The 27,944-nt window shown below is 40.9% G+C and overlaps 1 protein-coding gene across 6 annotated transcripts in view; it reads right to left on the bottom strand.

Moving 5' to 3' along the window:
- The window catches only part of nalcn (sodium leak channel, non-selective), an 87,677-nt gene that overhangs the window by 2,504 nt on the left and 57,229 nt on the right, over positions 1–27,944 (bottom strand). For all 6 annotated transcript variants that reach the window (XM_060876099.1, XM_060876102.1, XM_060876100.1 and 3 more), the window contains 26 exons: positions 18,088–18,224; positions 16,597–16,738; positions 16,250–16,323; positions 13,070–13,171; positions 12,673–12,742; positions 12,476–12,567; positions 11,860–11,982; positions 11,692–11,748; positions 10,539–10,659; positions 9,987–10,118; positions 9,370–9,537; positions 8,087–8,191; positions 7,893–7,999; positions 7,197–7,317; positions 7,017–7,115; positions 6,816–6,909; positions 4,579–4,685; positions 4,420–4,497; positions 4,199–4,318; positions 4,038–4,106; positions 3,719–3,867; positions 3,391–3,484; positions 3,005–3,137; positions 2,465–2,580; positions 1,398–1,555; positions 661–811 (listed from right to left, as the gene is read on the bottom strand). In XM_060876099.1, the coding sequence (XP_060732082.1) occupies positions 661–811; positions 1,398–1,555; positions 2,465–2,580; positions 3,005–3,137; positions 3,391–3,484; positions 3,719–3,867; positions 4,038–4,106; positions 4,199–4,318; positions 4,420–4,497; positions 4,579–4,685; positions 6,816–6,909; positions 7,017–7,115; positions 7,197–7,317; positions 7,893–7,999; positions 8,087–8,191; positions 9,370–9,537; positions 9,987–10,118; positions 10,539–10,659; positions 11,692–11,748; positions 11,860–11,982; positions 12,476–12,567; positions 12,673–12,742; positions 13,070–13,171; positions 16,250–16,323; positions 16,597–16,738; positions 18,088–18,224 (2,919 nt within the window). The remainder of the gene's footprint in view (positions 1–660; positions 812–1,397; positions 1,556–2,464; positions 2,581–3,004; positions 3,138–3,390; positions 3,485–3,718; positions 3,868–4,037; positions 4,107–4,198; positions 4,319–4,419; positions 4,498–4,578; positions 4,686–6,815; positions 6,910–7,016; positions 7,116–7,196; positions 7,318–7,892; positions 8,000–8,086; positions 8,192–9,369; positions 9,538–9,986; positions 10,119–10,538; positions 10,660–11,691; positions 11,749–11,859; positions 11,983–12,475; positions 12,568–12,672; positions 12,743–13,069; positions 13,172–16,249; positions 16,324–16,596; positions 16,739–18,087; positions 18,225–27,944) is intronic.

Here is a 27,944-nt window from a genome sequence, read left to right as displayed (position 1 = left end):
CTGTATTTGGAGCGAGTCTGAAAGTTCAAAATGTCTGTCTCGTATTACACACAGAAAGTTGCTGTGACTTAAGTTGATTTTCTGAGCTCCACATTCACTCACTTAAATAGCAAGTTCATTTCATTTTAATTTCACTTTCTTTTGGGAGTTGGGAGGAAACCAGGAAACCCAATTCACCAATCACAATTATGCCAATATACATAATAACATACTGTCAATCACCCACACCTATAATGACAATCACTGGCATATAGTTCATACCTCTTAAGTTAACTTGGATTGAAAATGCAAGCTGATTAAGCAAATCATGTTTGTTTCTTTACTGTCAAATGCACAGCAAAGCAAGTGAAAAAACATACTAGTCTAGTATATTATTTTTATTATTAAGGGTTACATGCAATTGGTAACAACCTAAAGAACTGTATGTACAAAGAGATCTCAGTGTCAAATAACTGCCAGTTGGCAGAAGGGTATGTCAAATAACATTAGTTACAGATCCTAAAGAATGTTGTAAACTCCTAAAACCCATTTAAAATACAGAAGGTCATTGTTATTTAGGGTCACTGTTGTACCATTGAGGGTGCACTTGAGGCACCATTAAAATACCCATACACAACCTTTGTTCAACCTTACACCAAGTATTGTGTGTATGTGATTTACGGCTCGGATGCGCTTGAGGCACTTCTTCAGCCACATGCGGATGGTCTGTTTGGCCACCTCCTCTTCGATGGTGTATTCCAGCTGTTCTCGTGCCAGCAACTCTTCCAGCTGCAGACTCTTCCTGATGTCCACTGAGCGGTAGGACAGCATGCTGACAGACACACACACACGGTTTAGCCAAATAAAATCCTCACAGTAGTACAGACAGATGAAATTCTTAATATTAAGCGGTTCAGTCCTTGTAGGACTAGTCTTTATCATTATGTTTTATGGTGATTAAAATGAAAATAAAAAAAACATGAAAATGATGCATTTGATAATTGTGCATGTGATTAAAAACAATTGTATTATCAACACTGAGGTCATATTTAAATCTTTAAAGTTTAATAATTAAGATTTAAAGTTATATTGTAATGTGGAGAAAAGGTGATGGAGACATGATTACAAGAGGGACATGAGTACAAGAAGGACGGGACGAGACGAGATGGGACAGGACGGGAAGGATTTTCTTTATTATAATATTTCCATCCTATTTTTGCCGAGAAACGCCAATGGGCATAAATATCAGTAATTATTGGGACATGAAGGCATAACCACAAAAAAAAAACAAAAAAAACAAGAAGAGTTGTTTAATGTGGACTTGAAATTAATAAGCTTTTATGCTCTGACATTTAATTAAAGCATATGTCTATTAAATATAAATAAAACCCTCGGACTTCTGACTAGTGAATTCCTACCTCAGCACATCATGGAAGGTAACATCTCCACCACTGTGCAGTCGCTCCATCTCATAGCACATGTGCTTAAAGAGCAGCTTGTCTTTGTCCAGATCCACCTCCAGCCGGCCTCTGAGCAGTCGCAGCAGAAACTTCACCCTGGAGGTGGGAATCACACCCTGTCCAACAGAACAACACCTGTTTTTAACATCACCTCATTGCACTTCACATCACATCACTAATATTGCTGAACAAACTGGCACACTTGCCTGAGATCAGTTCACAAAATGACCAATAACAATGCACTGACTCCACCTAAACCCTAATCTAACCTCCTACCAGTGCTTAATAAAATTAATTTAATAAGAATTATTATATTATTTAGGGGGGCACGGTGGCTTAGTGGTTAGCACGTTCGCCTCACACCTCCAGGGTCGGGTTCGATTCCCGCCTCCACCTTGTGTGTGTGGAGTTTGCATGTTCTCCCCGTGCCTCCGGGGGTTTCCTCCGGGTACTCCGGTTTTCTCCCCCGGTCCAAAGACATGCATGGTAGGTTGATCGGCATCTCTGGAAAATTGTCCCTAGTGTGTGATTGCGTGAGTGAATGAGTGTGTGTGTGTGTGTGCCCTGCGATGGGTTGGCACGCCGTCCAGGGTGTATCCTGCCTTGATGCCCAATGACGCCTGAGATGAGGCACAGGCTCCCCGTGACCCGAGGTAGTTCGGATAAGCGGTAGAAGATGAATGAATGAACGAATGAATATTATATTATTGCATATCTTTTACCTAATGGGTTTTATGTATATTCCGCTATACTGCAGAACAGATGGCTTATTCATTACTGGCTATGTTATATACTAATAATAAACCTGTCTGTTCCTATAGCTGATCTGTTCTTCCGTACCTCTTTCTCTCTTGCATTTAACAAGTTTGCTAATGAGGACACCAGCTCCTCCTCTACTGTGCCATTACTTTAGAGGTGAGAATGTCAACGCCTCCAAAGCTCTCATTTTCAGGGTTGGTTTTAGAGGGTGCAACTTCTGACATTGAAACATAGCACCTTAAATCAATATAACATCCCCAGCCTACCTCCCGCTTGTCATCCACCATGTTCCATATTATCTGAAAGTGCCGCAGGTCGTTGTAGCTTAGCAACTGATCCTCCTCCGTGGAGTAGAACAAAGAGAAGTTCTCCACGATGATAGCTGGGGGAAGACAAGGGGAAAAAAGTGGGACGGTTAATGTTTGAAGAGCTCTCACAACTCCCTCTGCATTCGCAGAACTTGGGGAAAGTGTAGGTATTGCAAAATAAAAAAGGGCAGACATGACTCATCCTCTCGGGAGGGCAGACACAAAGGGCTGGCCTGGAACCAAATTTACACAGAAACTCATTCACATTTTGCTGGGACATCCCCCTAGTCCTAATATGTGATATTCTCAAATAGGAAAGATGATTGTATCACTAAGAGAAAGAAACTTTATCACTTCAAGGACAAAAGGTGCTAATAATATTCCCTAGCTATCGGGGAGAGACTGAGGCGTGTTATTGTATTTTATTAGCTGGTTTTGCTAATGCCAGACGGAGAAGGAAATGAGACAGGAAATTGATTTGGGGGAAATGGAGCGTACCAACGAGCAGGTTCAGCATGATGTAGGCGATGATGACGTAGAACGAACAGAAGTAAATAAGGGCACCGGCGTAGTTTCCACAGTCCGTCTCCCAGTAGCGGAGCATGTCTGGTGTGCAAAACGGTGGCTGTACCTGTATAAATAGCCCAGTAAACACACACTCAACACAGGAAACCCAGAACACAGGGCAGGACAAACCTAAGGATTTAGTCTGTCACTTACTGTCTAATCATGAACCATGAACTATCTCAGTGACTGATGGTTTTCTCTAAAGGTTATGTACATGCTAATTTAATCACATGATCAACTCTGCGGTGTTCTACAGATCCTGAGAATCTCAAGGTCTTAACCCTGGAGAGAGTGCACAGAGATAACTGTTGGCTTACCATGCAGTCATGCATAATCTTATTCCAGTCTTCACCTGTGACGATGCGGAACAGCACCGTGATGGCCTTTCCTGCAGTAGAGAAGTTTGCATGTCTGACAGAGTGAAAGAGAGAGAGGGAAATAAATGAGTAAGATACAAGCATCCTGCATTCACATTCCACATTCTTACAGTGATATGATACACAAAACCCTCAAAAACACACTCCATAATATTCAAAAAACATTTTAGACGAAGCCACCAGACAGGACCGCTATTTCCACAAGTGTCAGAGTGTCACAAGTCTCATTAAAAGCATGCTGGTGCTGCCTAAACATGTGCGACATTACCTGTTAATGTTCTCTCCGTATTTGACAGTGCCAAAGAGCACCACTCCGGCAAAGGCGTAACAAAGGAGCAGTAAGAACATGCCCACTATGATGAAGAAGCTCTTGTACATGCTGACCACCACCGTCAGAAGCAGCATCTTAAGAGTCACCTACACACACACATACGCATATGTGTGCACCCATACACACATGCATGCACAAACATGCGCACACATACACACACGCACATATACATACGCACACGTTTTTGTACTTTCAAAATATTATTTCACAAAATGATGTTTTCCTTGAAGATAATTTTGTAACAGATTTTACTCACGTGTTTCCCACATATGGTGAAAAACCTCAGCACTATCACACAAGTGCCCATCATGTAGGTATAGGCATTCTGAGGAAGCACATAATCTTCTTACAGCAAACATTTACATTGATTTAGATTTGGAATGAAAGTCAGAACATTACGACGCTTATTTCTTCTACCTGTATTGAAAAGTGCAGAATGATCCATATGACGCCGAGCGACGTAACCAGCAGGTCATATCTGTTCCTTCGGCTCTGCCAGTACCCAGCCGGCGACATGGCTATCAGCTTCATAGTGACCTGTTCACCACATCACTGTCAGGCATGGCTGAAATGTTTGGTCACTGCAGCTACAACAATTACTCGCACAGACTGTGTTGTATAACGAAAGGTAAGACTACCTCTAGGACGAAGATGAATGTGAAAATTACAGACATGGTTGCCAGGGGAACCGTCACTACTGTGTCTTGCACATCCCACTGAAATGCACACCAGAAAAATGACACTGAATATCCAAAGTGTACAGGTGGATGATAAGGAATCAGGAGACAGTCACTCACTTTAACAGACAGTAGCACAGACTGGGCTAAGACCAGCACTGCTATGCCTCGCTTAAAGAAAGGGTGCTGCGTGATGTCATACATCTTGGCACGGAGACCACCGTTCTCTGCAAAGGGAAAAGCAGACTGAAATATATACACTTACATATTCATGTCCAAGCATAAAACACACAGAAATGCAAGTGATAGTCGAAAGGGAATGTTCCCTTTTAGAGTCGGTGACTTAGTTATGGGAAAATGATGTGCACTCTTGATGGGTTATGCTACTCATGAATTCATATGAAAATGAATGCAAATTGTGTTTCAAATGGTTCACAACAGCAACTACGTCACAGCCTTTAAACACAATTATTATGCTTTTATGAACGGATAAAAAAGGCGCTCTGAAGAAGAAATTTAATTTAATTTAATTTAATGCAAAATATAAGCACAAGATAATTGAAAAATAAAATAGTAATATGATGAATTTGAGTGAGCATTCAGCTGCTTATAAAAATAGCACATGATCAGATGAAACCCATAATATAATAGGTATAATAATTCCAACATTACAAAAGATATTTTGGTTAAAAAAACAAACATGGTGGTGGTTTTTTCAACCAGAACTTGGGCTTTTATTAAGAGCATAGACCTGAATCCCACTACAAGTCTGTGGGGTGACCTGAAGCAGGCTGTACACAAGATATGCCCTTATAAACTGATGGACCTTTTGAAAGAAAGCATTGGTTTCTTTGTTATATCCAGGTTTTCTGGTGTGAACACAGTTATGTTTTGTTTCTGTCATGTTTAATGAAAATCTTGTCAGTTTTCGTTATGTTGATAAAGCAGTGCATGCACTGAATCTTGCAAGTGGGTCTGATTTGCTACAGCAGGTGAGTCAATGGCATAGATCCGGGGTTTCGATTCTCCCCACTGGTGGCTTCAGACGGCCAAAAGTTACACTAAGTTATTGGGGTTTTTTTTTTCCCTAAGCGAGTTTCTGATTGTTTTTTACTTTATTTTTATACATTGTAATTTCTCACTCTCTCAATCATTTTCTACCGCTTATCCGAACTACCTCGGGTCACGGGGAGCCTGTGCCTATCTCAGGCGTCATCGGGCATCAAGGCAGGATACACCCTGGACGGAGTGCCAACCCATCGCAGGGCACACACACACTCTCATACATTGTAATTTCATAAGAGAATATTACAACCAACCTGTTCCATGAGCTTACATTTGTTTTCAAATGTCAGTTGTTTCATCCAGGCTCTCAGTGCATTATAAAAAGTAAGGTGTATAGAGAATTCATCACAAGACACCAGGGAAGGAAGTCAGAACACAGCGTCAGTAGTGTCACTAGTTCTAAAGTATTGATTTTTATTGTTTTTCTTGCTGGTTTTCAATGGCAGGCTAACTCACCCTGAGAAAAATGTACTGTATTCTATTCCCACTGCATCCTTCAACTCTTTTCAGTGCAGACTTCTCAACTCATTTAAAACCCAAGTGAGCATTTCAGGGTTAAGGGCCTTGCTCATGGGCCCAGCTTGGTGGACCTGGGATTAAAACTCAAAACCTACCAATCAGTAGGTAACAGTAGTAACAATATGATGTGTAGTGTCTCTAAAAAATGAATGAATGCCCTATTTTTTTTTTTATTAACAGACATTCATAGGAATGGAAAGAAATTGAACCTATTATAATAAAGAAAATAAAGAGCACCATGAGTGGTGATTTTCTTTCCCATGTTTGCTCCGTGTTATATCATTACTTTCTTATTTGTAGACATTGTTGTCTATTTGTGATGATTTACCATGTCACCATCTCTAGCTTGTCTCCCTGTTATTTGTTCATGCTGATTTCAGTCAAAACTCAATGCTTATTCATGTACTACTGCGCTAGAAGCGTCTCTGAGTGCGTCTTAATAACAGTGAGCCTGCAAACAGCTCTGCTACCAATCAGCACACACAGTGTGAGGAGACACGGCAGGGATTTGCTCACTCAACTCTTACACTGAGCCCATGGGAATGCATCTGCATCTGTTACACTTAAGGTTATTGGGATTTTTCCTTTTCGTTGTGTAATTGTCTTGGGGTGAGCCTTCAGGGAGGTGCGATGAGTGCTCAACTTTATTCAGTGCCTTGAATCTGAGGAGAGCTGATTAAGCACTCTAGCACTCTCAGTGAGAGCTTGGGGATGACTCATTAGTGGTGAAGAGAAAGAGAAAGAGAGAGAGAGAGAAAGAGAGAGAGAGAGACCTGGACGTGGGGGAAGGTGTAGTGGCTGAGCAATCTTTAGCCTGCTCTTCAGATCTTCCCATCTCCTCTGGTCCACTGTCAGCAGAGCTGTACCCTAAAAAAAAGGCACGCAACAGAACTATACACTTAGATAAATGCCCCACGTCAAGATGTACACAATTTAAAGGTTTTTTTACATGGAAACTAATGATCCTTGCTTACCTTGTTTTCATTAAAGTTAGCTATTACAACCCCTACAAACAGCGTGAGGCCAATCATACAGCCCAGGAACACGAAGACATGGATGTAGATGCCATGGGTCTGTAATAAGAGACAAGTATAATATAACTCAATGTCTGTTCCAGGCTTGTTTAAGGCCCTAATATTGAGGTAGAAACCTACTGGATCCACTCGATGTATAATTACATCTCTGACCTCCACCCATCCCTTCAGAGACAAGACTTCAAAGAGAGCCAGCATGGCATTGCCTACGTTGTCAAAGTTGAAGTTGCGAGGATTTGCCCTGGAAACAAAGATAATCAGGAAAAAAAGAGAAACACATCCCTGAATTTCACAGTTTTGCAAAATCGATCAACTCCATTATACCCTTTGGAGATTTTCACAGATTTGGTCCAAGACGTTACATGTGACATCATCACAACAAGCTTCCAGGCAAAGCCCTATTTATTTCATATGCATGGAACATGAGTACAGCTATCACAGAAAGTATTACGTATGTGGCTTCACTGGGAGGAGATTAAAAGAAGAATCGTGTGGTTGTATTTTCAGCAATTCAAGTAGGTTTTTGGCAAAAAAAAAAAGCAAAAATCTTTGCAAGCTGCGTCACAAAATCAAGCGCTTATGAGCAATTTTTTATGTTCAACATCCATCATGTGCTGTCACATCACTCATTAGGGATCCACAGCTAGACTCATCATACACTACACACACTCCCTGAGTGGCAATTCTTCAATATGCAATCTGTTAACTGGGATCACAAAAAATATAAATAAATCACACACAATATTTTTATAAACATATCCTCTATAATAACACACCAAACACTGAGCAATATAAAAATCTCGGGGTAGTAATTACCACACTCTAGGGACCCAAAATCCAGGTTTTGTCTCTCCTGGTCTGAGCCTTAGGTTGAGGTTTTTAGAGATGCTCACGTTAATTCTGAAGATGCCATGGCAGTCTTTCTGCAAGGGTTTACAAAGCCAAAGATCCAAGTCAGTGCATTAGTGAGATGTTAATACAGTACTAAACAATAATGCATTCAGTCCTACCTCGTCAATAATATCAGGATCATTACATTTGGCAAGCTTTCCAGCAAAGAGCTGTACTCCGAAGCTCGCAAAGACCAGCATTAATGTCAGGAGAAGAATGGACACCTGTGTGAACAAGAGACAAAGTATAGTTTGGATACAAGTGTGATAGTGGAACATGCACCGCATGCACCGCCACTTTTTTAAAAGACGGATTAGCGCTCCTCCCGCTACTACCATGGTGGTGCTGAAAGGACAGCGTCATTTCAACACCATGCATTTTATGTATAGCCAGCAGGCACATGGCAGCGGGGTGAAGTGGAAAAAGCCTGCCAAAAGAGCGATGGCCAATCAGAGCGGAGCAGGAAACTCTAAATGGGATTGCTAAATAAAGCTTTTTTTTTTTTGACTACAAAAATAACATCGGTTTCTTGCCCTCTCACAGGCACGCCGAAAGAATCAGGGGATAACTGATTCAGGGGATAAGAACCTGAGAGCCTCTGCCATCTAAGATAATACTTGGTAAAATCTAATTTTCTTTTTGACCTGAACCTGGCCTGTGTTTTAGGACTTTGGGTTTTTTTTAGGATGTAAATAAGGAGCTCGTTTTTATTCAGTCATCATTCAAATCAGTGTTTTGAAGTCATAGAACAGCTTTATAAACTTTAGTGAAACATTTGAGAAAGCTGTAGCACGGAGGAGTTAGGAGGAATTACACTTTCACTTTCGTTCACTTACTCGCTACTGTACACTCTTCAATTCAATTCAATTCAATTCAAGTTTATTTGTATAGTGCTTTTTACAATGGACAATTCACTTGTTTTTGCCTTTACACTCACGTTCTTAGGACCCATGGTTTTAAATGCGATAAAGCTGTACTGAACGCAAAATAAAAGCACAAAATACGAGCAGAGCCTTACGCAAGTGTTAACAAAGCGAGCTACACAAACACTAACCGAGTGAGATGCGGGAAGCTGAGGCGGGGGAAAAAGAGCACACGTGGTTGTTGTGGGTCTTTATTTCGGCGCCGTCGGCTCGGATGCTCGTATCTCACACGTGGTTGTTGGGGATCTTTGTTTCGGCGGCGCCGGCTCGGATGCTCGTATCTCAAAAATTTGTTCGTATCTCAAGGCAAAAATTTGGTCGAATCACAGCTCGTATCTCAAAAAATTCGGATGTCAAAGCACTCGTATCTCGAGGTATCACTGTATATTCCATTTTCAGACATGAATTTCGTCACTCATGAGATTAGTGATTGCATTATTTTAAATGCTGATGAGCAAAACCTAATGAGCTGCACTCACCAGGAAGATTTCTTTGAATCCTTTGAGGACCTCTCGCACCACCTTCCTCATCTGAGGCACCAGCTTGAAGATGCGCAGAGGACGCAAGCAGCGCAGCATCATCAGAAGCTGAGCACCTGATTCTGGAGGCACGTTGGTTGGTAGCCAGCACAGGAAGATCAGACTGACCTACAGAGAGAGACAGAGACAGCAATTAAGACAGGAGTAAAGAGCCAGGCCTGTGAACATCCATCTAACCTGAAAATCAATAAATACATAAATATCTTAGATTTATTAAATAATACTCTTTACTTTTAGATCCTTGTAAATATGAGGAAGTACCAAATTCTGTGAAATCAGACTGTTTGGACATTTTATATCATTTCAAAGTAATAATGATTGCATAAATAAGATCACTTATTTTATGAATGAGGTTGAACTCAACATATACAGAAAGTCATTTATAAGCCTGAATAATTTATCAGTGATTTCAATTAATATTACATTTACAATCATTACTGAACTGTCTTTAAGAGATCATTTGGGCTTTAAATCATCACTCATTGATCACAGAGAACGAGAGCTTTCACATGAATTATCAATAGACTGAAGCTGTGGCGAGAAGAATGGATCCGTACTAAATAGATGAAAATGTCCATGACTCCACCGAAGTCTCGGATGACTGCAGTAGGGGTGAAGAACAGACCGTCTGCCATGATTTTCAGGGTCAGCTCAATGCTCATGAAAATGACAAACACGTACTCAGCTATCTGTGGAGGAGAAATAGCAGCGGTTTTGAACTGAATAAAAATTGGAGTTTGTATAATTCTGAATAGCATGCGGAAAGAAATCAGCCTTGATGCTGAAGAGGTCACTCTGCTCAAAGCATTAGTGTCTATAAGTGGAACAATATTACACTAAATACAGCTTTAGCGCTGTCCAAAGCAGCCAAATCAGTGAAAATAACTCCCATCAGCGCTGTCTCTGCAGTGAGAAGGTGTGCTAATTGAGGACAATGAAGAGCTGAAACTCATTTCACTGTGAGCTAAATCAGCAGGAAAATGTTCAGTTAAATCAATCAGTGGGAAATTATTATTATTATTATTATTATACATTAATGACCAAAGACATTGTCAGTGTAAGCTGTTTTTTTTTTTTTTTTGATGTTGTTGTGTTGTTGTTGTTGATACCTGAAGAGTTGGCACATGCATGACCCTGGTGAACGGAGACTCAAACATCATGGAGATGCAAGAACAGATGGTAACCACAATCATTACCCAATCCAGATATGTGACCAAGCCAAGCAGATCACTGTGGAGAGCATTCACACACACACACACACACACATATACAAAACATTCAAATCATTCATCAGTCAACTGTAGTCTTGGCAATCTGAACTGTCAAGTGGCTTTATGTAACCTTTATGGCTTTATGTAACCTTTATGGCTTTATGTAACCTTTATGGCTTTATGTAACCTTTATGGCTACAACATTAGAACGTACAACAACAGAACTTACAACATTATTCCAAGACACTGCAGCTACATGTTTGTAAAGTCACATCATAACACCTCTATTAAAGTTTCCCAAAATGTCAGAAGAATTTTTCCCAGAAATCAGAACTTCTTGTAAGCAAACTATTCTGTTTGTTTTTACTTTAGGACATTTCATGAGGGTTATGGGGATGTGATAGACTAATGGTGTTAAGGTGTTGGACTACTGAAGGTTTTCAAATCCCAGGTCTACCAAGCTGCTACCACTGGGTCCCTGTACAAGATCCTTAACCTAAAGTTGTACAAAAAAATATAAGTCACTCTGGATAAGGGTGTCTGCCAAATGGCGTAAATGTTTGTCGAATACAAAGGGATTTATTTGTAAATTATATTTCTCAAATGTGTACATTTACACATAAGATGGCTAAAGTGAATCTGGACATTAAATCATATCATTTTTATGGATTGCTGCACTTTTTTTTTTACCTGGAATACAGGTTGTATTTTTAAAGAACTTATTTTCGTTATGTTTACAGCATTTAGCAGATTTCCTTATTCAGAGCGACATGTAGAAATAAAAGGGCAGAAAATCTACGAATGTTCACCTGCTGCCATAAAAACATGACAATGCCATGACAATTGAAGCTGAAAAGAAAGTGACTTATGATGTTTTACAATAGATAGATAGATAGATAGATAGATAGATAGATAGATAGATAGATAGATAGATAGATAGATAGATAGATAGATAGATAGATAGATAGATAGATAGATAGACAGACAGTTAAGCTACCATGTAGTGTTATAAGGCAGAACTGGATGATGTCACTTAACACTGAAAACTTACTATAACTGATGATATTTTGTGCTCTTCACTGCTCCTGTTACAGGATCTGTTTTCAAGCTGTTCATTCCAAACAAATCCATAAACACATTAGCAATCATGCATTTTAAGCGACTCATCAAAGTGAATAAAGTGAATCAACAGTAGGTTTGTAGTGATTGTGAATCGTACGCGTTGAAGCGGGCCCGCACGATCATCCGGCAGAAGTTTCTGAAACGGTGTTCTCTTCCCACGATAAACAGCGGCTTGTCGAAGTAAGGATGATTCTCTCTCAGCTCCTCTTCTTGAACTTTTCTGGTAATGAGAAAATCCACATACAAAAATGATAAATCATTTTAAAAGCTAGGTACCTAGGGAATGTGTTATACATCCAGCTTGATATTATCGAGAGACAAAATGGCTGCTGAGGAGCGGGTGCTGAGGCCACATGGGAATGGAGGAGAAACTGATGTATAAGTGCTAAGCTGAGTCAAGCAGTGTGTTCTCTGTAGCGAGTGGATGCAGCTGAGCCCCAGGAGACGAGCTGGCCGAATATTGCTGAGCAGGGCTTTAAATATCTCTCTGTTCCTTGAGGCTAGTATCATGTTGGATATAGAGCACCTGGCTAATGCACCTGTTTGTTGCACATATTTTTCATCATGTAAAAAAGTAGAGCAGCAAGTAAAGCATGAGTCATGATAATAGCGCCTGAGGAGAGCAGTCTGTTTGAGTGTGTGTGTGTGTGTGTGTGTGTGTGTGATAGCGTGTATGTTTGTGTGCATAAACACATCCAAAGACCCTGCTTTACCGTTTCATCTCAGCCTGCTCCTTCTTCTCCTGGATCATCTTGATCTCACTGTCCTCTCTCTGAGCATTGCGATAACGTACAGTGCTTGAATGCTGCACACGGAAAAAAAACGCTCAAGACTTTACAACTTCTTTTACTCAGACACGCTGGTACTGTATATGACAGCCATACAGAGATATATATGTGTGTGTACGTACATCTTGAGTAAGTGTCTCTAGAGATTTGCCTCTGCTGATCCTCTGGCTGGTGGAACCGTGTCTGAGAGACCTGTCACATCATCATCATCATCATCATCATCATCATCTCATTTAAACAAACACAATCCAGTACAATCTTTTTCACATCAATGCAACATGTTATGAAAGAAAAATCCAAGATCAAAGAAATACCAATAAAGACAAAACAGTCATTAAACTGTGTACAGTATAACTTACTGAAGTCCAATTTAACAGTTACAGCAAAAAAATGAAATGCAATATGAGATGCCAGTTTGAGAACTATGGTCCTAGATAAATACACAATCATAGCACATAATACTGTGATTAGTATTACATATATCGTGTGTGTGTGTGTGTGTGTGTGTGTTGATCAGACCTGCGCTCCTGGCGAATATGATGCTGCACGCTGAGGATGGAACGCTCTTTAGTCGGCTGGCCCTCAAAGGAGCTGCTCAGCATGCGCTGTCTGGTGCAGGCTCTGTAACCATAACCCAATCAACCTCCTGAGTCAACACAAACTTCACAAACAAACACAGTAACATGACAAAATCTAATTTCAATACACAATTGCTTTAAATATTACGTTTTGTCATATTACTGTTGTGCATCATTATAAAAACCTGCCCAAATACTGTGGTCTCTCTCTCTCTCTTTCTCTCTTTCTCTCACACATACACACTTACTCTGTTTGTATGTATGTCTGTCTCTCTCACTCACTCTCTCTCACTCACTCTGTGCCTCTCTCATTGATTGTTTGTCTGTCTGTTTGTCTGTCCGCCACTCTGTCTGTCTCTCTCTCACTCCATCTGTCTGTCTGTCTGTCACTTTGTCTACATCTCACTCTCTTTCTTTCTGTCTTTCTCTCACTCAAACACTCTCATCGATTGTCTGTCTGTCTTTCTCTCTCTCTCTCTGTCTGTTTGTATGTCTGTCTCTCTCTCTTCGTCTCTATCTCTTGCACTCACTCACTCCCTCTATGTCTCTCTTCTTGATTCTCTCTCTCTCTCTCCCTCTCTTGCTCTCTCTCTCTCGCTCTCTCTCTGTCTGTTGGTAAGTTGTAAGTATGTCTCTCTCTCTCTCTCTCTCTCTCTCTCTCTCTCTCTCTCTCTCTCTGTCTGTTGGTAAGTTGTAAGTACAGTATGTCTGTCTGTCTCTCTCTCGCTCTCTCTCTCTCACTCTCTCTCGCTCTCTCTCTCGCTCTCTCTCTGTCTGTTGGTAAGTTGTAAGTATGTCTCTCTCTCTCTCTCTCTCTCTCTCTCTCTGTCTGTTGGTAAGTTGTAAGTATGTCTCTCTCTCTCTCTCTCTCTGTCTCTCTCTCTCTCTCTCTCTCTCTCTCTCTCTCTGTCTGTTGGTAAGTTGTAAGTATGTCTGTCTCTCTCTCTCTCTCTCTCTCTCTCTCTCTCTCTCTCGCTCTCTCTGTCTGTTGGTAAGTTGTATGTGTGTCTGTCTCTCTCTCTCTCTCTCGCTCTCTCTGTCTGTTGGTAAGTTGTATGTGTGTCTGTCTCTCTCTCTGTGTCTCTTGCACTCACTCGCTCCCTCTATGTCTCTATTCTTGATTTTCTCTCTCTCTCTCTCTCTCTCTCTCTCTCTCTCTCTCTCTCTCTCTTTAACATGTTACTAATATGGATTAAATTTGATTGACTGTAGCAAAGGCATCCTTTAATTTGATATTTATTTTTATTATTATAACGTCGCTCTTAAAGAAGTATTTGCTTCTTAAGGGCAAAACTACTTCAATTACGCCATCATCAAATACCAAATATGTGTGGTACTGTATAGTCGAAGAGTAATCAGGCTCCTTGGGCCAAACGTACACCCATAAAGCTCTTATACAAATAGTCCAGTTCTGTTTTTAGTTCTGCCTTTTTCTTGTTAGTAAATCTTACTGTGAGAAAAGATATTGGTGCTTCAGAAAGATCACACCAGAAAGTCGTAATTATAAGTGTGAGCTTTGCGTTTCTGAGTATGTGGGTAAGAAATCATGGTGTATTCTAAGGATGCTACGTCTGTAATTAAGGGTAAATTAGTTGAAATGTTTGAAAAGCTGAAGGTTTAATGGTCTCAGATGCTGATTTCAATTTTGCTTGGTGTTTGGAGCAGGTTACTGAACTAAAATCAATTTCTCATAAACACAAAGTAAAGCACACCTTTTCTCAAAACGTATTTAAAAATCATGTGGTTTTGGAGTTAAGTAAAAGTACACAGACCTTCATTTTGTACCAAAGTGAAGTGTCATGAATACACATGACATCGTAATTACTCCTAAAATTCAATCCTCCGAGGAGGGTCTGAATACACAGTAAATTCAGTACCATTGTGTAACCTCTTTGTGTAGGATAGGGAATAGAGAACAGACTGCCCTCTATCGCCATGCACTGTGTACACACTCTGCACCATAGCATGACAGATGGCACTAATTAGCATACAGCAAGTAGCATAGGTAGGGAACAGGTCTAAATTGCTGCCCCGCTGCAGAGAGGAAAACTAATTAATCCCTTTTTAACCTAGTGAAATATAGAGCATGCAAAGCTGAACATCTAAGCATTGCACCCTGGTATTCCAGTCAATTGGGGTCAGTTTCTTTTTTTTCTCCATCAAAACCCCAATGTCTTTAACAGCGGGTCTATCGATGCTCCTTTCTATAACAACTGCACTGCTGACATCAATCTTTGCCACAGTTATAACCCTGAACAAATGTTAGGCCATCATTTTTCTACTCAGCCATTTTCTCCTCCTCCCCACCATCATCATTCAGGCCGTTAGCCTGCCATTCATTGACACCATTATGCTAGCCATTAATTGCAAAGTCATGTACCAGAACACCGGCTAATGACAATCTGAGCTTCAGGAGGATGTGTCAGCTTCATTCATGCCCATTCATTGTGATGTGTCTCTGTGTCGGCAAAGGCAGACAGACCCAAAGCCCCAGACGGCACAAGCAGACAACGTGGGATGGCTACTGATGTGCTGTCTGGCAGTTAAGAAGGAGGAGAAGGAGGGGTGGTGTGTGTGTTATGCAAGCAGATAGTCCTGAGCAGGTAAGAAATCTCACAGACGTGCTCTGAAACCTGATGGTGAACCACCAGGAGCAGGAGCCCCGTGTGACATAGTGTGTGATATATTCAGCCTGACACTGCTAGAAGCAACATTACTGCCAAACTCACAGTGGTGCCAAACATTTAACTATTAATTAGTTTATTCGTGCTGATAGGTGCCCTACAAAGGGGCTGGAGATAGAAGCTCCATTATCTAACCAGACACTGGACTGGATGGACAACAAGCCTGATAAACTCCTAAAAGACTGAAAACAAACCCCAAAACTACTTTTTACAGTTTTCCTTTAATGAAACGAAGGTGTTTATTGCCATCTGCTATATGTTCTGCTTTCCTTCAACAGCTCAACTTACATCATCACCCTTTCTCTACCGACTTAGCCCTCAGACTATGCAAACGTCTCTATAACAGTTCATCTTTGTACCATATACTGTAAGACATGCACAATTTTAGTTCAGGAAAGAACTCCAGTAACTCAACCACAAGGTTTTCCCCAACATACCGTAGGATTTTATTGACGGTTGTTTCTTTTTCCAAGAGATTGCGAGCATGGATGCTGAATATTGATTTCCTCAGCTAAAGCAAAGAAATATATATTTAGACAGTAAGCAACACACAAGAGACATATTGCAATTCATATGCAGACATCGACAAAAAAAACAAAACAACAAAAAGAAATGCTTTAATACATCTACAAACAAGGTCACGCTTTCACTTCTACTGAATGCAGCTGAACATTAATGTGGAACTATATAGTTATTGCAGATAGCTGCTTATTTATTCACATATTCAGTCAGAGTAACAGTCAGAGGTATGACTGAAAGAGGTGAACGTCAGTATGTGGGTTACCTTCTGATCAATGTATTTATTGTCCTCAATGGCCGACCTCTTGGAGTGGTCACAGGAGGAAGATGAGGCGGACGGCAGCCTGCGGAACAGACAGCTGGGGTCCTGCTGCTGCCGGTCTATAAACTGCTTCATAAAGCTCTCCCTTTATCACACACAAACATACAAAGCACAAGCGTTTGGTGACATAATCCACTGGAGGACTGAAAGATAAACAATCATCCATTCCGATACTGTACTTCTTTCAAGCTTCACCATACAGTGGGGTCCAAAAGTCTGAGGATTACATTTGTTTTAATACAACAATTTCCGTTACAAATTATATTACAGACTACAACTTCAGTGAAAAGTTAAATCATCAGTGACGACGTGACATACAGCTAAGTATAGTGACCCATACTCAGAATTCGTTCTCTGCATTTAACCCATCCAAAGTGCACACACACAGCAGTGAACAAACACACAACGTGAACACACACCCGGAGCAGTGGGCAGCCATTTATGCTGCGGCGCCCAGGGAGCAGTTGGGGGGTTCGGTGCCTTGCTCAAGGGCACCTCAGTCGTGGTATTGCCGGCCCGAGACTCGAACCCAAAACCTTAGGGTTAGGAGTCAAACTCTCTAACCATTAGGCCACGACTTCCCCAAAAGTCGGGTTTGGGTTCGGGTTCGTCCTGCGCTCGAGCTGCATGGACAACAAAGTCTGAGTAAAACCTTATGATCCATTTTAGATCAAATCCATCAGAGCGTCTTCAGATCATAGGCTTCAGCAGCAGATATTAGACATGAGGAAAATCGAAACTTTTGTGCAAAGCAGATAACATTCTCAAGTTCACACATTTACTTACATTTAAATAGAAACATTGTATAAATTCTAAAACCTGCTTAGTTCCAAACCCAGATTTTAGTGTGATCTCAGACTTTTGGACTCCGCTATAGATGACACAAAAGAACATGGCGTAGAGGAGTTAAGATTCATTTAATGAGCAATATGAGGAGTACTACAACTACTTCTGCTTGTGGCTTTTTGCACTTGTGACTCATTTTCTGTTGCTGGAAACACTAAACTTCTCTAAAAACAGTTTATGTCCAAGTCTCACCTTTTGCTTCAGTGAATAATTTCACCTGGATGATGTGGATTTGCACCTAAAAACTTCTGCTGTAATCATAAAGACTATAATCTATACTTACTGTACATCCTTTTAACACACTTAGTACTTTTTGTCTATAACTGTTTACTTAATCATATATAATCCCACTATTCAGCCTCCTTTGAGTCCAGCTCATCTAGAGGTCTTGTGTCTTGTTAGGAAGCATTTCCTTTCCATCGTCGCCTCTGTTTTGCTCAATAAGGAGCTAAATCTTTAGCTAACGTCCTTTCTGCAAAGCTGATTTGTGATGATGTCTATTACTCAAGTATTATTATTCACATTAAACAGGACTGAAATAAAAAGGGATGATTTAGAGAAAAGAAGATCGGTTTATACGATTGATACCTGATCCTGGGCACAGTGAAATCTGACGGCAGCTTAGAGATCTTCACCATCTGTGGTCTGTTGGGGAACTTCTCGAATATACGCAAGCGCAACGGGAGTTTCTCTTTTGTGTCAGCGTTGGCCTCACTCTGCTTCAGCTGTGGAGATGATACGTAAAAAAAAAAAAGAGTTAGAAAGAAACATTGGTAATGATGAAAGATGATGCAATTCTCTCAATACGTTTCATTTGCAAACAGAGTTGAGGTTGTTTGATGTATAATACACAGATATAAATGTAGCTTTTCATCATCTGCAGACTCGAGGCGGATCAAGAAGGCCAGAAGAAAACGAGTGAAGATGCTCAACAGTGTCTTTTTACAAGCAATGTGTAAGCTCGCTTAACAGAGTTTGTCACAAACAAACAAACACACACACACACACACACCAACCAAGCCACATGAGCCTGACAGAGAGAAAGCTGTGAATTCTTTTGACTTCTGTTGAGTTCTAAAAGTGTGCTGGAGTAATTAAACACAAGCACTCCATCTTTCTCCAACCCTGACACACCAGAGTTCTACAGCTACCAGGACACTAGAGCAGCATATCGGGGCAGCGGTGGCTCAAGTGGTTAAGGCTCCAAGTGGTTGGTAAGAAGGTCGAGGTTCAAGCCCTAGCACTGCCGAGCTGCTTGAGCAAGGCCCTGAATTTTATCTGCTCCATGGGTACTGGATCATAGCTGCCCCTGTGCTCTGAACCAACCTCTAGTTCTGTCATCAGGGCTATTTTTAGCTGTAAGTGGGAATCCCCTGCAGGATGCATGATTAAAAAAACACATCTTTTCAGCATATCAGTGCAGGCACTACATCTCCCCCTCTGCTGTAGGCTACTATGCCGTGTATTTCTCTGAATTAATGTGGACCTCGATGCGCTGTGACCTTTAATCCTTCTGTAGTTTTATAATGCCACAAAGAAACACTGGTGTGTTGCACTGTGTACAAGAGAAACTCTCTAGTTTTCCAACGACCAGGCATTGAAGAGACACGAGAAATGACGGGTCACAAATCTGTGCATTACGATAATAATAATAATAATAATAATAATAATAATAATAATAATAATAATAATAATAAAACCATGTTCTAAATCGTTGCTTGTTGTAGCACACACTGCGGTTCTGAAGTCCTGCCCAAAGATGGCAGCAGCATCCAGCCTGAAAGAAGTCATGCTGAAATAATCAGCCCACACACCACACCACACCACACCACACCACACCACACCACACCACACCACACCTCACCACACCACACCTCACCTCAGGAAAACAACATCAAAGCAAAATGAACAGCACAAAATCCATGTGCATTCTGAAGCAGGTCATAAAATCTGAAACAGAACCGTTCAAACCCGGACATGTGATGGGGAAAAAAAGAAACAGCGCATTTCATAAGGTTCAATTATAGCTATAAAATGTTTATAAAAAAAAAAAAAAAAAACTAATTGATATTCCTTTGGTGCTTCAGTCTGTCTGAAAGCCTGTAGAGCTGATAGAATCTGATGCATTTCTGAGGAGAAACCAAAGGCATGGATAGATGATTATCAGTGGCACTGGAAACAAATCCTCAAATGTACCCATAACCAAACCCTTGCAGTTTCTTACATTCTACCAAAAATCCTTACAGAATAAAAAAAATTGTGTGTATATATATATATATATACTACACATATCACTACACATACTGTACTACTTCTGTGATACCAGTGATCACTACACCTTCCGCTCTCCAGATCTGCTGGATTCATCTTGATGCCCTACTCTTTGATGGAGTCTCATCACTTGGACACCACTCGCTGCTGCTGAAAATAAAGCCTAAAATACACAAGATTACCAGTGACGACCCATAAAAATGGTTTTGGTCTGCAATGGAATTGAGCAAACAGTTTTGTACTCAAGTCTCCATCAGTGAGCAGTTGATCGACTCAACAAAATAGATTTAATGGAAACTAAACCAGATGAATTTCCTACTTACATGATTATACTATTTGAACATATAGTACACAATTAGAGAAAGAAGTAGTTTATAATCGCACTATCCACTGTAACCCAAATGAGTATGGCTTTTGAATATCTCTCTCCTCTCAAGGCTTCTTCCTCATATTGTCTCAGGAGGTTTTTCCTCATTATTGATTACTTATATCCTGAATTTGTATATTTCTGTAAAGCTGCTTTGTGACAGTGTCCCAGTGTATATTAAGCTATAATCGCTATTGCTAAAACTATCACGGTTCTACTCCACCCTGTACACTCTATTACATCTTTTTCCACCAGTTATAACTGTATATAACTGTACATTCATTGCTTACGCTAGTTTACATCCGTTTGTGTATATTATCTGTACATACACTGTACATATTTCTTTGTTACTCTTGTACATACAATACACATACAGTAATGCACACATTTGCACTGGATAAATAATTTTATTTAACATATTGTACTGTCTATACAGCTGGCACTTATTCCTATTTTGCACATGCTATCCTTATGCACAAACCACCTGCCATAACTTTATTTATTGTTGTACATATACTGACATATTTATCTGCACTTGTTCCTTTGCACATTTTTATACTATTACTACTTGTTACTATTTATACTATTTGCACAAGTAGATGCTAAATCAATTACAATTGCTTTGTACCTGTACTATACAATCACATCCATCTATCTGTTTGTCTGTCTGTCTGTCTGTCTGTCTATCTGTCTCTCTCTCTCTACATGGCGAACACAGACGAGTGAAATTTGGTTATGAGAATAATAGGCAATATCTGAATGCCGCTTCACCAGTCAAATTTGTAGATTTGTGTCCAAATCTAAGCCTAGTTTTACTAGTTTTACAACTACTGAGCGCAGACCAACACAGAGAGTCAAAATGGTACATCATGTTGTGTTATTACAGCTGAGAGAGATGGATGACATGCCATTAGATATATAGTAAGGGTTGAGAGAGAGACATGCTTTGACCTGCCCCTTAAGCACCTCATGGGAGATTTTGTTATTTGGAGCTCAAAATCCTCCAGGACGAAAAAAAGATTATAAAGAAACCATGTCTAATGTAGTGTTCAACAACCTTCCTGCTTTCACTGATGCCAACACCAACACGCTGAAGCACTACAGGGACATAGTACAGAGTGCTACATATCTATAGTCCTGAGAGGAATTTTAAAAGCCTGGGGTAAAATGTTCAGATATACATTTAGATGCAACACCTGAAACAAGATATCTGCATCCTAGAGTTGATTTGGGAAAGTTGCAATTCCCACAGCAAGGTAGCCAAGATAACGTATCCCACTCATTACAACACGCAGCAAAACCCAGAAGAGATGAGTGGCTTCATTCTTGACCTTTTACTGTGGCCTTCCTTAAGATCCCTGCTAGTTAGCATCTAAAAAAAACTGCTACGGTCATCTTTTCCAGCGCCTGGCTCACGATGGGCTGACGCTGAATTTCCTTATGATACAAAAAACCCCAACAACCGAGAATCTACATTTGTTTCCAGATAACTGGATTGTTTAAGAACGTGAGATTGTTTTTTGCCAGTCCCCAAGGTACCAATCAATGGCTCTATGCTCGGCAGGACCTCTGCAACTGAACGCTCTGCTCAGCAGCAGCTTCTGATTAGCTCTCACCCAACCCTACTCGAGACTCGGCCCACTGCAGAGAGAACACATGCTCCCCACTATTTACATCCTTTGTATAAACAGCTGAATAGAAGAACCCGTAAGGCTCCACTATGCTGAGTTCTGCATGCTTGTTTATACATAGCTCTTGTTTATTCCTTTATTACTAAGACGGGAAAAAATAAAACCCGGAAAACAAATGCGACTGCTGAGTGAACTGAAAAGCTGGAAAGTTGGTGACAGTGACGGTAACCATGCAAAGTATCTCATTACAGCGGCTAGTTTACAGAAGCAAAAATGGATGGTTTGATCGCCTGAGACTGGGTCCAGTGGAGGTGTGCTGATGGAGACTAAGCTGCATTACAAACATATAAAATGACCTGCAGCACAGAGATTGATGGAATTGCACGGCTGAGTGAAAAATAGCCATAGTGTTTGCATACTCACTGAAACAAGCATACGGGCTACTACTGGGTCTGGCTCATTTTTTTTTTGTACATCAACACAGAGTTTCCTAGGTTAATAAAAAAAAGTATGTGCAAGAACAGTGCATTGTTTCTCCTCTTCATAATGATTCATGTGATGTGGGGTTTCTCATAAATCAGTGCAGCAAAAGCTAAAAGGCTGCAATTTATGTGGCAGCTTTCAGACATATTAGCGTGATCCATTCATTCCTTTTCACACATTCTTTCCAATTTCAGGCTCGGGTGAACTGCACGTTATGGTATTCTTCAGGTCATCCACCTAAGGAAGACTAGGCTTTTATTAATGATCAATCACTTTGTGGTTTGGAGCGAGTTCACAAACGCAGCCATGATGGATACTGTGTGGTGGAGTCGTATTAATCCTGCATGAATTCAGCCTCCAATTCTATAGCACAGAGTATTACAGCTCTAGATCAGCAACGATAAATACATATCTAATATAAAGACACATCCAGTGGGGCTTGGTGCTGGGTGAGGGAGTGTCTTTAGGCGTAGGCTTCTGAGATAACAGGGATTAGTACAGTAGGAGTTTTGATGAATGCATAAGGAGACAAAATGAAACCGAAATGAAACCTCAAATGCCAAAATAGCTCAGTTGGGAGAGTGTTTGACTAAAGATCTAAAGTTCCCTGGTTCAATTCAGGGGGTTCTGCAGCTGGAAACAAAGCCTTGCTTTGGGCAGTGATACCTCAGTGGTTAAGATGGGGTCCTGAGCGATGCCTTTAACCCTTAGTTGTATAAAAAAAAAAAAGATAAACATTTGGGTTTTTATAGATAAGGGTGTCAGCCATGTGCTGTGATGAATCCTACAATAGTCTTTCAAAGAACACCTCCAAACCTTAAAAAAGTTTCATATTTTCATATTTTCCATCCTTTTATTTTCTTTTGCCACCTTCACAGTCAAGTCCGAAAATCTGAATCAAACTGATTCTGTTGGTTGATTAGACTAAAATGCTGGGCTGAAATGTGCTTGTTAAACGTTCACATGCTGGTCAGAATATGGTGATGGAAAAAGGTAAACAATCCTTTGCCATATGTTGGTAGAAACCACAAAATTCACCCAATCATGGAGAACATAGAACTGGTTCTAAATAAATGATCATTGTACAATGCTCCTGAGCAGCACCCACCCTATCATCCCGAGATACACAAATTCAAATCCTGACGATACCACAGCCATCTGTGGGCAGGAGCCAAGAAAGCCAATTTGCAAACACAATCGATCACAGTGGCAATGTCTGTAAGCTCATGCATGCTCAGAGATAGCTCTTTCCTCAGAGCGTGTTACACTGCCCTGTGACACATGAGCAAATATGTGAAAAAAGGTTGATTGTCTTCACGTGTTAGAGGAAGCACATGTTAGCCCTCCCAGGTTGGTAGCTGTTATAAAATGCACTATACCTCTGTCCTTTGGCTCAGCATGTGCCGTATGGGTCATACAGCCGCTAGCATCTATAAAATACAATACTCACCACTCAAAATGTTGAGTTCATGTCCTGCAGTTGGTTCAATTCAGGATCGAATGGCTTCCTTGCTGCAAATGAAACCATGCTAGAGTTCGATCAGGACAGGACTAAGACCATCAGTCAGACGACTTGTTTTGGTCCGTACCCAAGTGCGATCGTTGTGTTCTCATCTGCCTAAAGAACGACACCAAGGGGGAAAACACAACAGGATACACTTCAAACAAACTCAGCCCTGCATATGTGAAAGGCAGTGAGAGTTTCGATGTGTCCAAAGCAGCTTTGCCAGTATCGATCATGCTTAATGAATTCACAGAGAATATTGAAGAGGGCTTTGAGTTTAACTTGTCTATTGCATTTCAGTCTGTCAGTCAGTCTGTCAGTCAGTCTGTCTGTCAGTATTTCAGTCTGTCATTTCAGTCTGTGACTACACTACTACAATTCATCACACGTGTGCGGAGTGTCCAGTGTACAGATGGCTAGCTTCTTGATTATGTGTAACTGAGATATGAATCCATATCATTTGTTTCAAAGGACTGGATATGTTTATTAAGCATACATAGTTTTAATGGATAATAATAGACCCTAAACAATTCAACACAAAGGTGTACAGCACTGAAGTCCTTCTCAACAGTACAATATCTTAATAAAGCAATCATATGGTGGTGAGAGAGAGAGAGAGAGAGAGAGAGAGAGAGAGAGAGAGAGAGAGAGAGAGAGAGAGAGAGAGAGAGAGAAAAGACAGGCAGTCAGAGAGAGCAAGAGAGCGAGAGAGAGAGAAGACAGGCAGTCAGAGGGAGAGAGCGAGAGAGAGAGAGAGAGAGAGAGAGAGAGAGAGAGAGAGAGAAGACAGGCAGTCAGAGAGAGAGAGAGAGAGAGAGAGAGAGACATAACCTTTACTTCAACACAACACAGTGTAGACTAAACAAATTACAGTAGGCATCTTTTTACACTGACCACACTCATATACATGCTCGTGTACACACTCATGTACATCCAGGCACAAGAAGCTACAGGATGACAAAGCACCTCGCAACAGCAGAGTTATAACTGTAATTCACTGACATACGTAACTATTTGATTTCCATGGCTTATATGGGCTGCAGTCATTTTTAGTAATAAGCCATGTTTAAACAAAAACAAAGAAGCCAGATGTGCTAAGCTCTTTGTTCCCTGTTTGTTACAATTATGGCACAAAATAACTAAAAAGTGTGTCAAGTACGAAGCTGGAGTACAAGTAAAAAAAAAAAGAGGATCACGCAAAAAGCAGAGTGTTTCGGTGAACAACATGTGTGGAGGTGCTGGATGTGCAGCTGAACATTTCCTTTGAGTTACCAAAGTATGTGTGATTAGCAAAGGCCAGTTTTGTGCATAATATTTTCCATCTCTCAAAACCGGTACATTAGCGGCATGCGTGTTGCTCGGAGCGGTAAATCGAGTGTTTTCAGCTGTCTGTATCGACGTGTCTTGAGCTCCAATGTGTTTTGAGGACTGAATTTTCTCCCAAATGTATCTGATCTGTATCTTATTGACAGTTTTTCTTTTCTTGTAAACGTTGTAAACATTACTGTGTTCTACCTCAGGCATGTACTGTAACTAGCTGAATGTATCGGATCAGGTATCAGGTAGCGGCTGACGCTCAAAGATCTTATATCGGTATTGTATCAAAAACTAGATGCATCATACAGTATGTGTTATTCTTTCACACTGACACTCATTAGGGTAAAAGAGGACAAGCTTTAGTCTGTAGCTGTCTGCTCGAGTTAGTAGTGTGTGTGCTAACACAAAAAAAGAGTATTTTGGTTCAGGTCAAAATGGATTGCAGGAAATGGATCATTTTCAGATAAAAAAAAAAATAGGTATACCCTAACAAGTTCTTACACAACACAAAGTGGGAATAAATAAAAGCCCCACAACAATAAGCTTGGCAACTGTTTTTCCTGGCCAAAATTGATGCCAATGTCCGTCTGACCAGGAAGCAGCAGAGGAGTGTGATTAAAAATATTCAGAAAAAAAATATTTCAGGTTTGTTACATCAAGTTTTATTTCAGTCACTGAAGCTTGAGTTGGATCTGCTTAAATATTGAAAATATATTTATAATCATATTAAGTCACGTATGTAAGTAACAAACTCACTCACTCTCACTCATCTTCTACCGTTTATCCGAACTATCTCGTGTCACGGGGAGCCTGTGCCTATCTCAGGCGTTATCGGGCATCGAGGCAGGATACACCCTGGACGGAGTGTCAACCCATTGCAGGGCACACACACACACACACACTCTCATTCACTCACGCAATCACACACTAGGGACAATTTTCCAGAGATGCCAATCAACCTACCATGCATGTCTTTGGACCGGGGGAGGAAACCGGAGTACCCGGAGGAAACCCCCGAGGCACCGGGAGAACATGCAAATTCCACACACACAAGGCGGAGGCGGGAATCGAACCCCCAACCCTGGAGGTGTGAGGCGAACGTGCTAACCACTAAGCCACCGTTCCCCCAAGTAACAAACTGTTACTACTAATTATTCACTAAGCAATAATTATGTAAGAATATGTTCCACCATTTACAATTTACCCCAAATATATTTATTTATTGCCACTTTATTCCATAGGAATACCCTAATTATGCACTTATCTAATAAAGCGAGACTGGAAATAACACCTGGGCCTTTTTTCAATCATTAGCTGCACTGTTTTGGTGCGCTTTATTGCCCACTGTAGCCTCATATTCCTGTTCCTAGCTGACAGAAGTGAGATCCTATCTGCCTCAAGGTTTGCTATGTAGCATGCACTGAGATGCTTTTCTGTTCATCACATGTTAAGAGTGGCTATTTACAGAGAGTTACTATAGCCACCCTGTCAGCCCAAACCAGACTCTCTTCTAATCTCTCTTATCCTCCAAATATTTCAGCCTTTCTGTTTGAAGGTGTTTCTATTAAAGTGGCCAGCAAGTGTATATGTGATCGGCTTGTCGATCGTATTGTTGTTCCTGATCAAAAAGCAGGAATGACACTGTATATGTACAGTATATGGTTTAGATATAATTATTAGCCTCCATACGCCGATCTCTATTAAACCTTGCTCTTACATGAAATCTGCACACATCTGTGAGTATAAGCCCATTACGCATGCACCTCCCTGCTCTCTCCAGACTTGGAGGAGTTCCATAAGGAGCACAGGGAAAGAGCGGGTCATTTTTTCTCTCTCATTTACCCTCTAATGAAGCATGGCAACACTGCATAGGCTATAAAATCCCAGACCACTTAGAAGTGCACCTGTGGCACCCATGGGGCCGGCTGCCAGGTTGCTCAGTGAGGTGGGAGTGACAGAGCATGGCCGTTGTTCTTCCCAGAGTCGTGTGGGAGAAACTGAAGGTGACATTGCAGCCCCTGTGTGTCCTGTGTGGTGTGACATTCGTGGTTGCTTCTTATATTCCCCTTGGTGAAACAAAACATGGTGCTATTTCAGGGCGGGGCTGAAGAGGGATGTCACAATAGGTTGGGCTTGTCTGGTCAAATGGAACTTTTTGTGGAAACGTACTAAAGGCGAGAAGAGAAAAGTGGGTCAAGGTAATAGGTGAGACGGGAACAAACACACTGTCTGGACCGGCAGACATCTGGATCGAGCTCTGAGTGTCGGAGAAGGAGAAGGATTTAAAGCATGGCTGGGGCTATTTGAGGCCGGACAAATATACGTGAGCTCTGAGCAGCATGCTGATGGACAGCTCTGTTACTAGGGGGACATAAGGGGGACGTGCCTGTCACAGCCAGCAGGGACTCTGTGCATCTGTGTGTGAGTGTGTGCATGTGTGTAGGCGGCCAAATAGTGTAGCTTTTCAGAGGTTTATCCCATGTCTGTGTGTGTGTGTATTTGTGTAGAGATGAATCAAACAGATACAGCGGTGTGTGTTCTGCACTAGATGGCAGTGTGGTTAGGTTCAAATGCATAACAAACAACAAACACAGAAGATCATCGTGACCTTTTCTGAAGTTTGAGATTTCCCTCTGTTTGATCCTGCTGAGTCAAGGTATGGGATGTATTCTTAAATATTTATGGCATGCATGGATGAATAGTTGATCGCGCTGTGCTCTGTGTACGGATGAAATGTCCATTGTAATGACGAAACCAAGACGCGGAATAAGCACAAAAGAGAGGCGCAAATCAGGACAGACATACCGAATGATTCATTTTAAACATAATAGAAAGAAAAAATTGCTATGTTTAACCTCAATATTCTATCCTT

Source organism: Tachysurus vachellii, chromosome 8 (genome assembly GCF_030014155.1).
Source record: "Tachysurus vachellii isolate PV-2020 chromosome 8, HZAU_Pvac_v1, whole genome shotgun sequence".
Classification (NCBI taxonomy): domain Eukaryota; kingdom Metazoa; phylum Chordata; class Actinopteri; order Siluriformes; family Bagridae; genus Tachysurus; species Tachysurus vachellii.
Note: the sequence above shows the minus strand (reverse complement) of the source record. Positions and strands in the feature narration are given on the sequence as shown.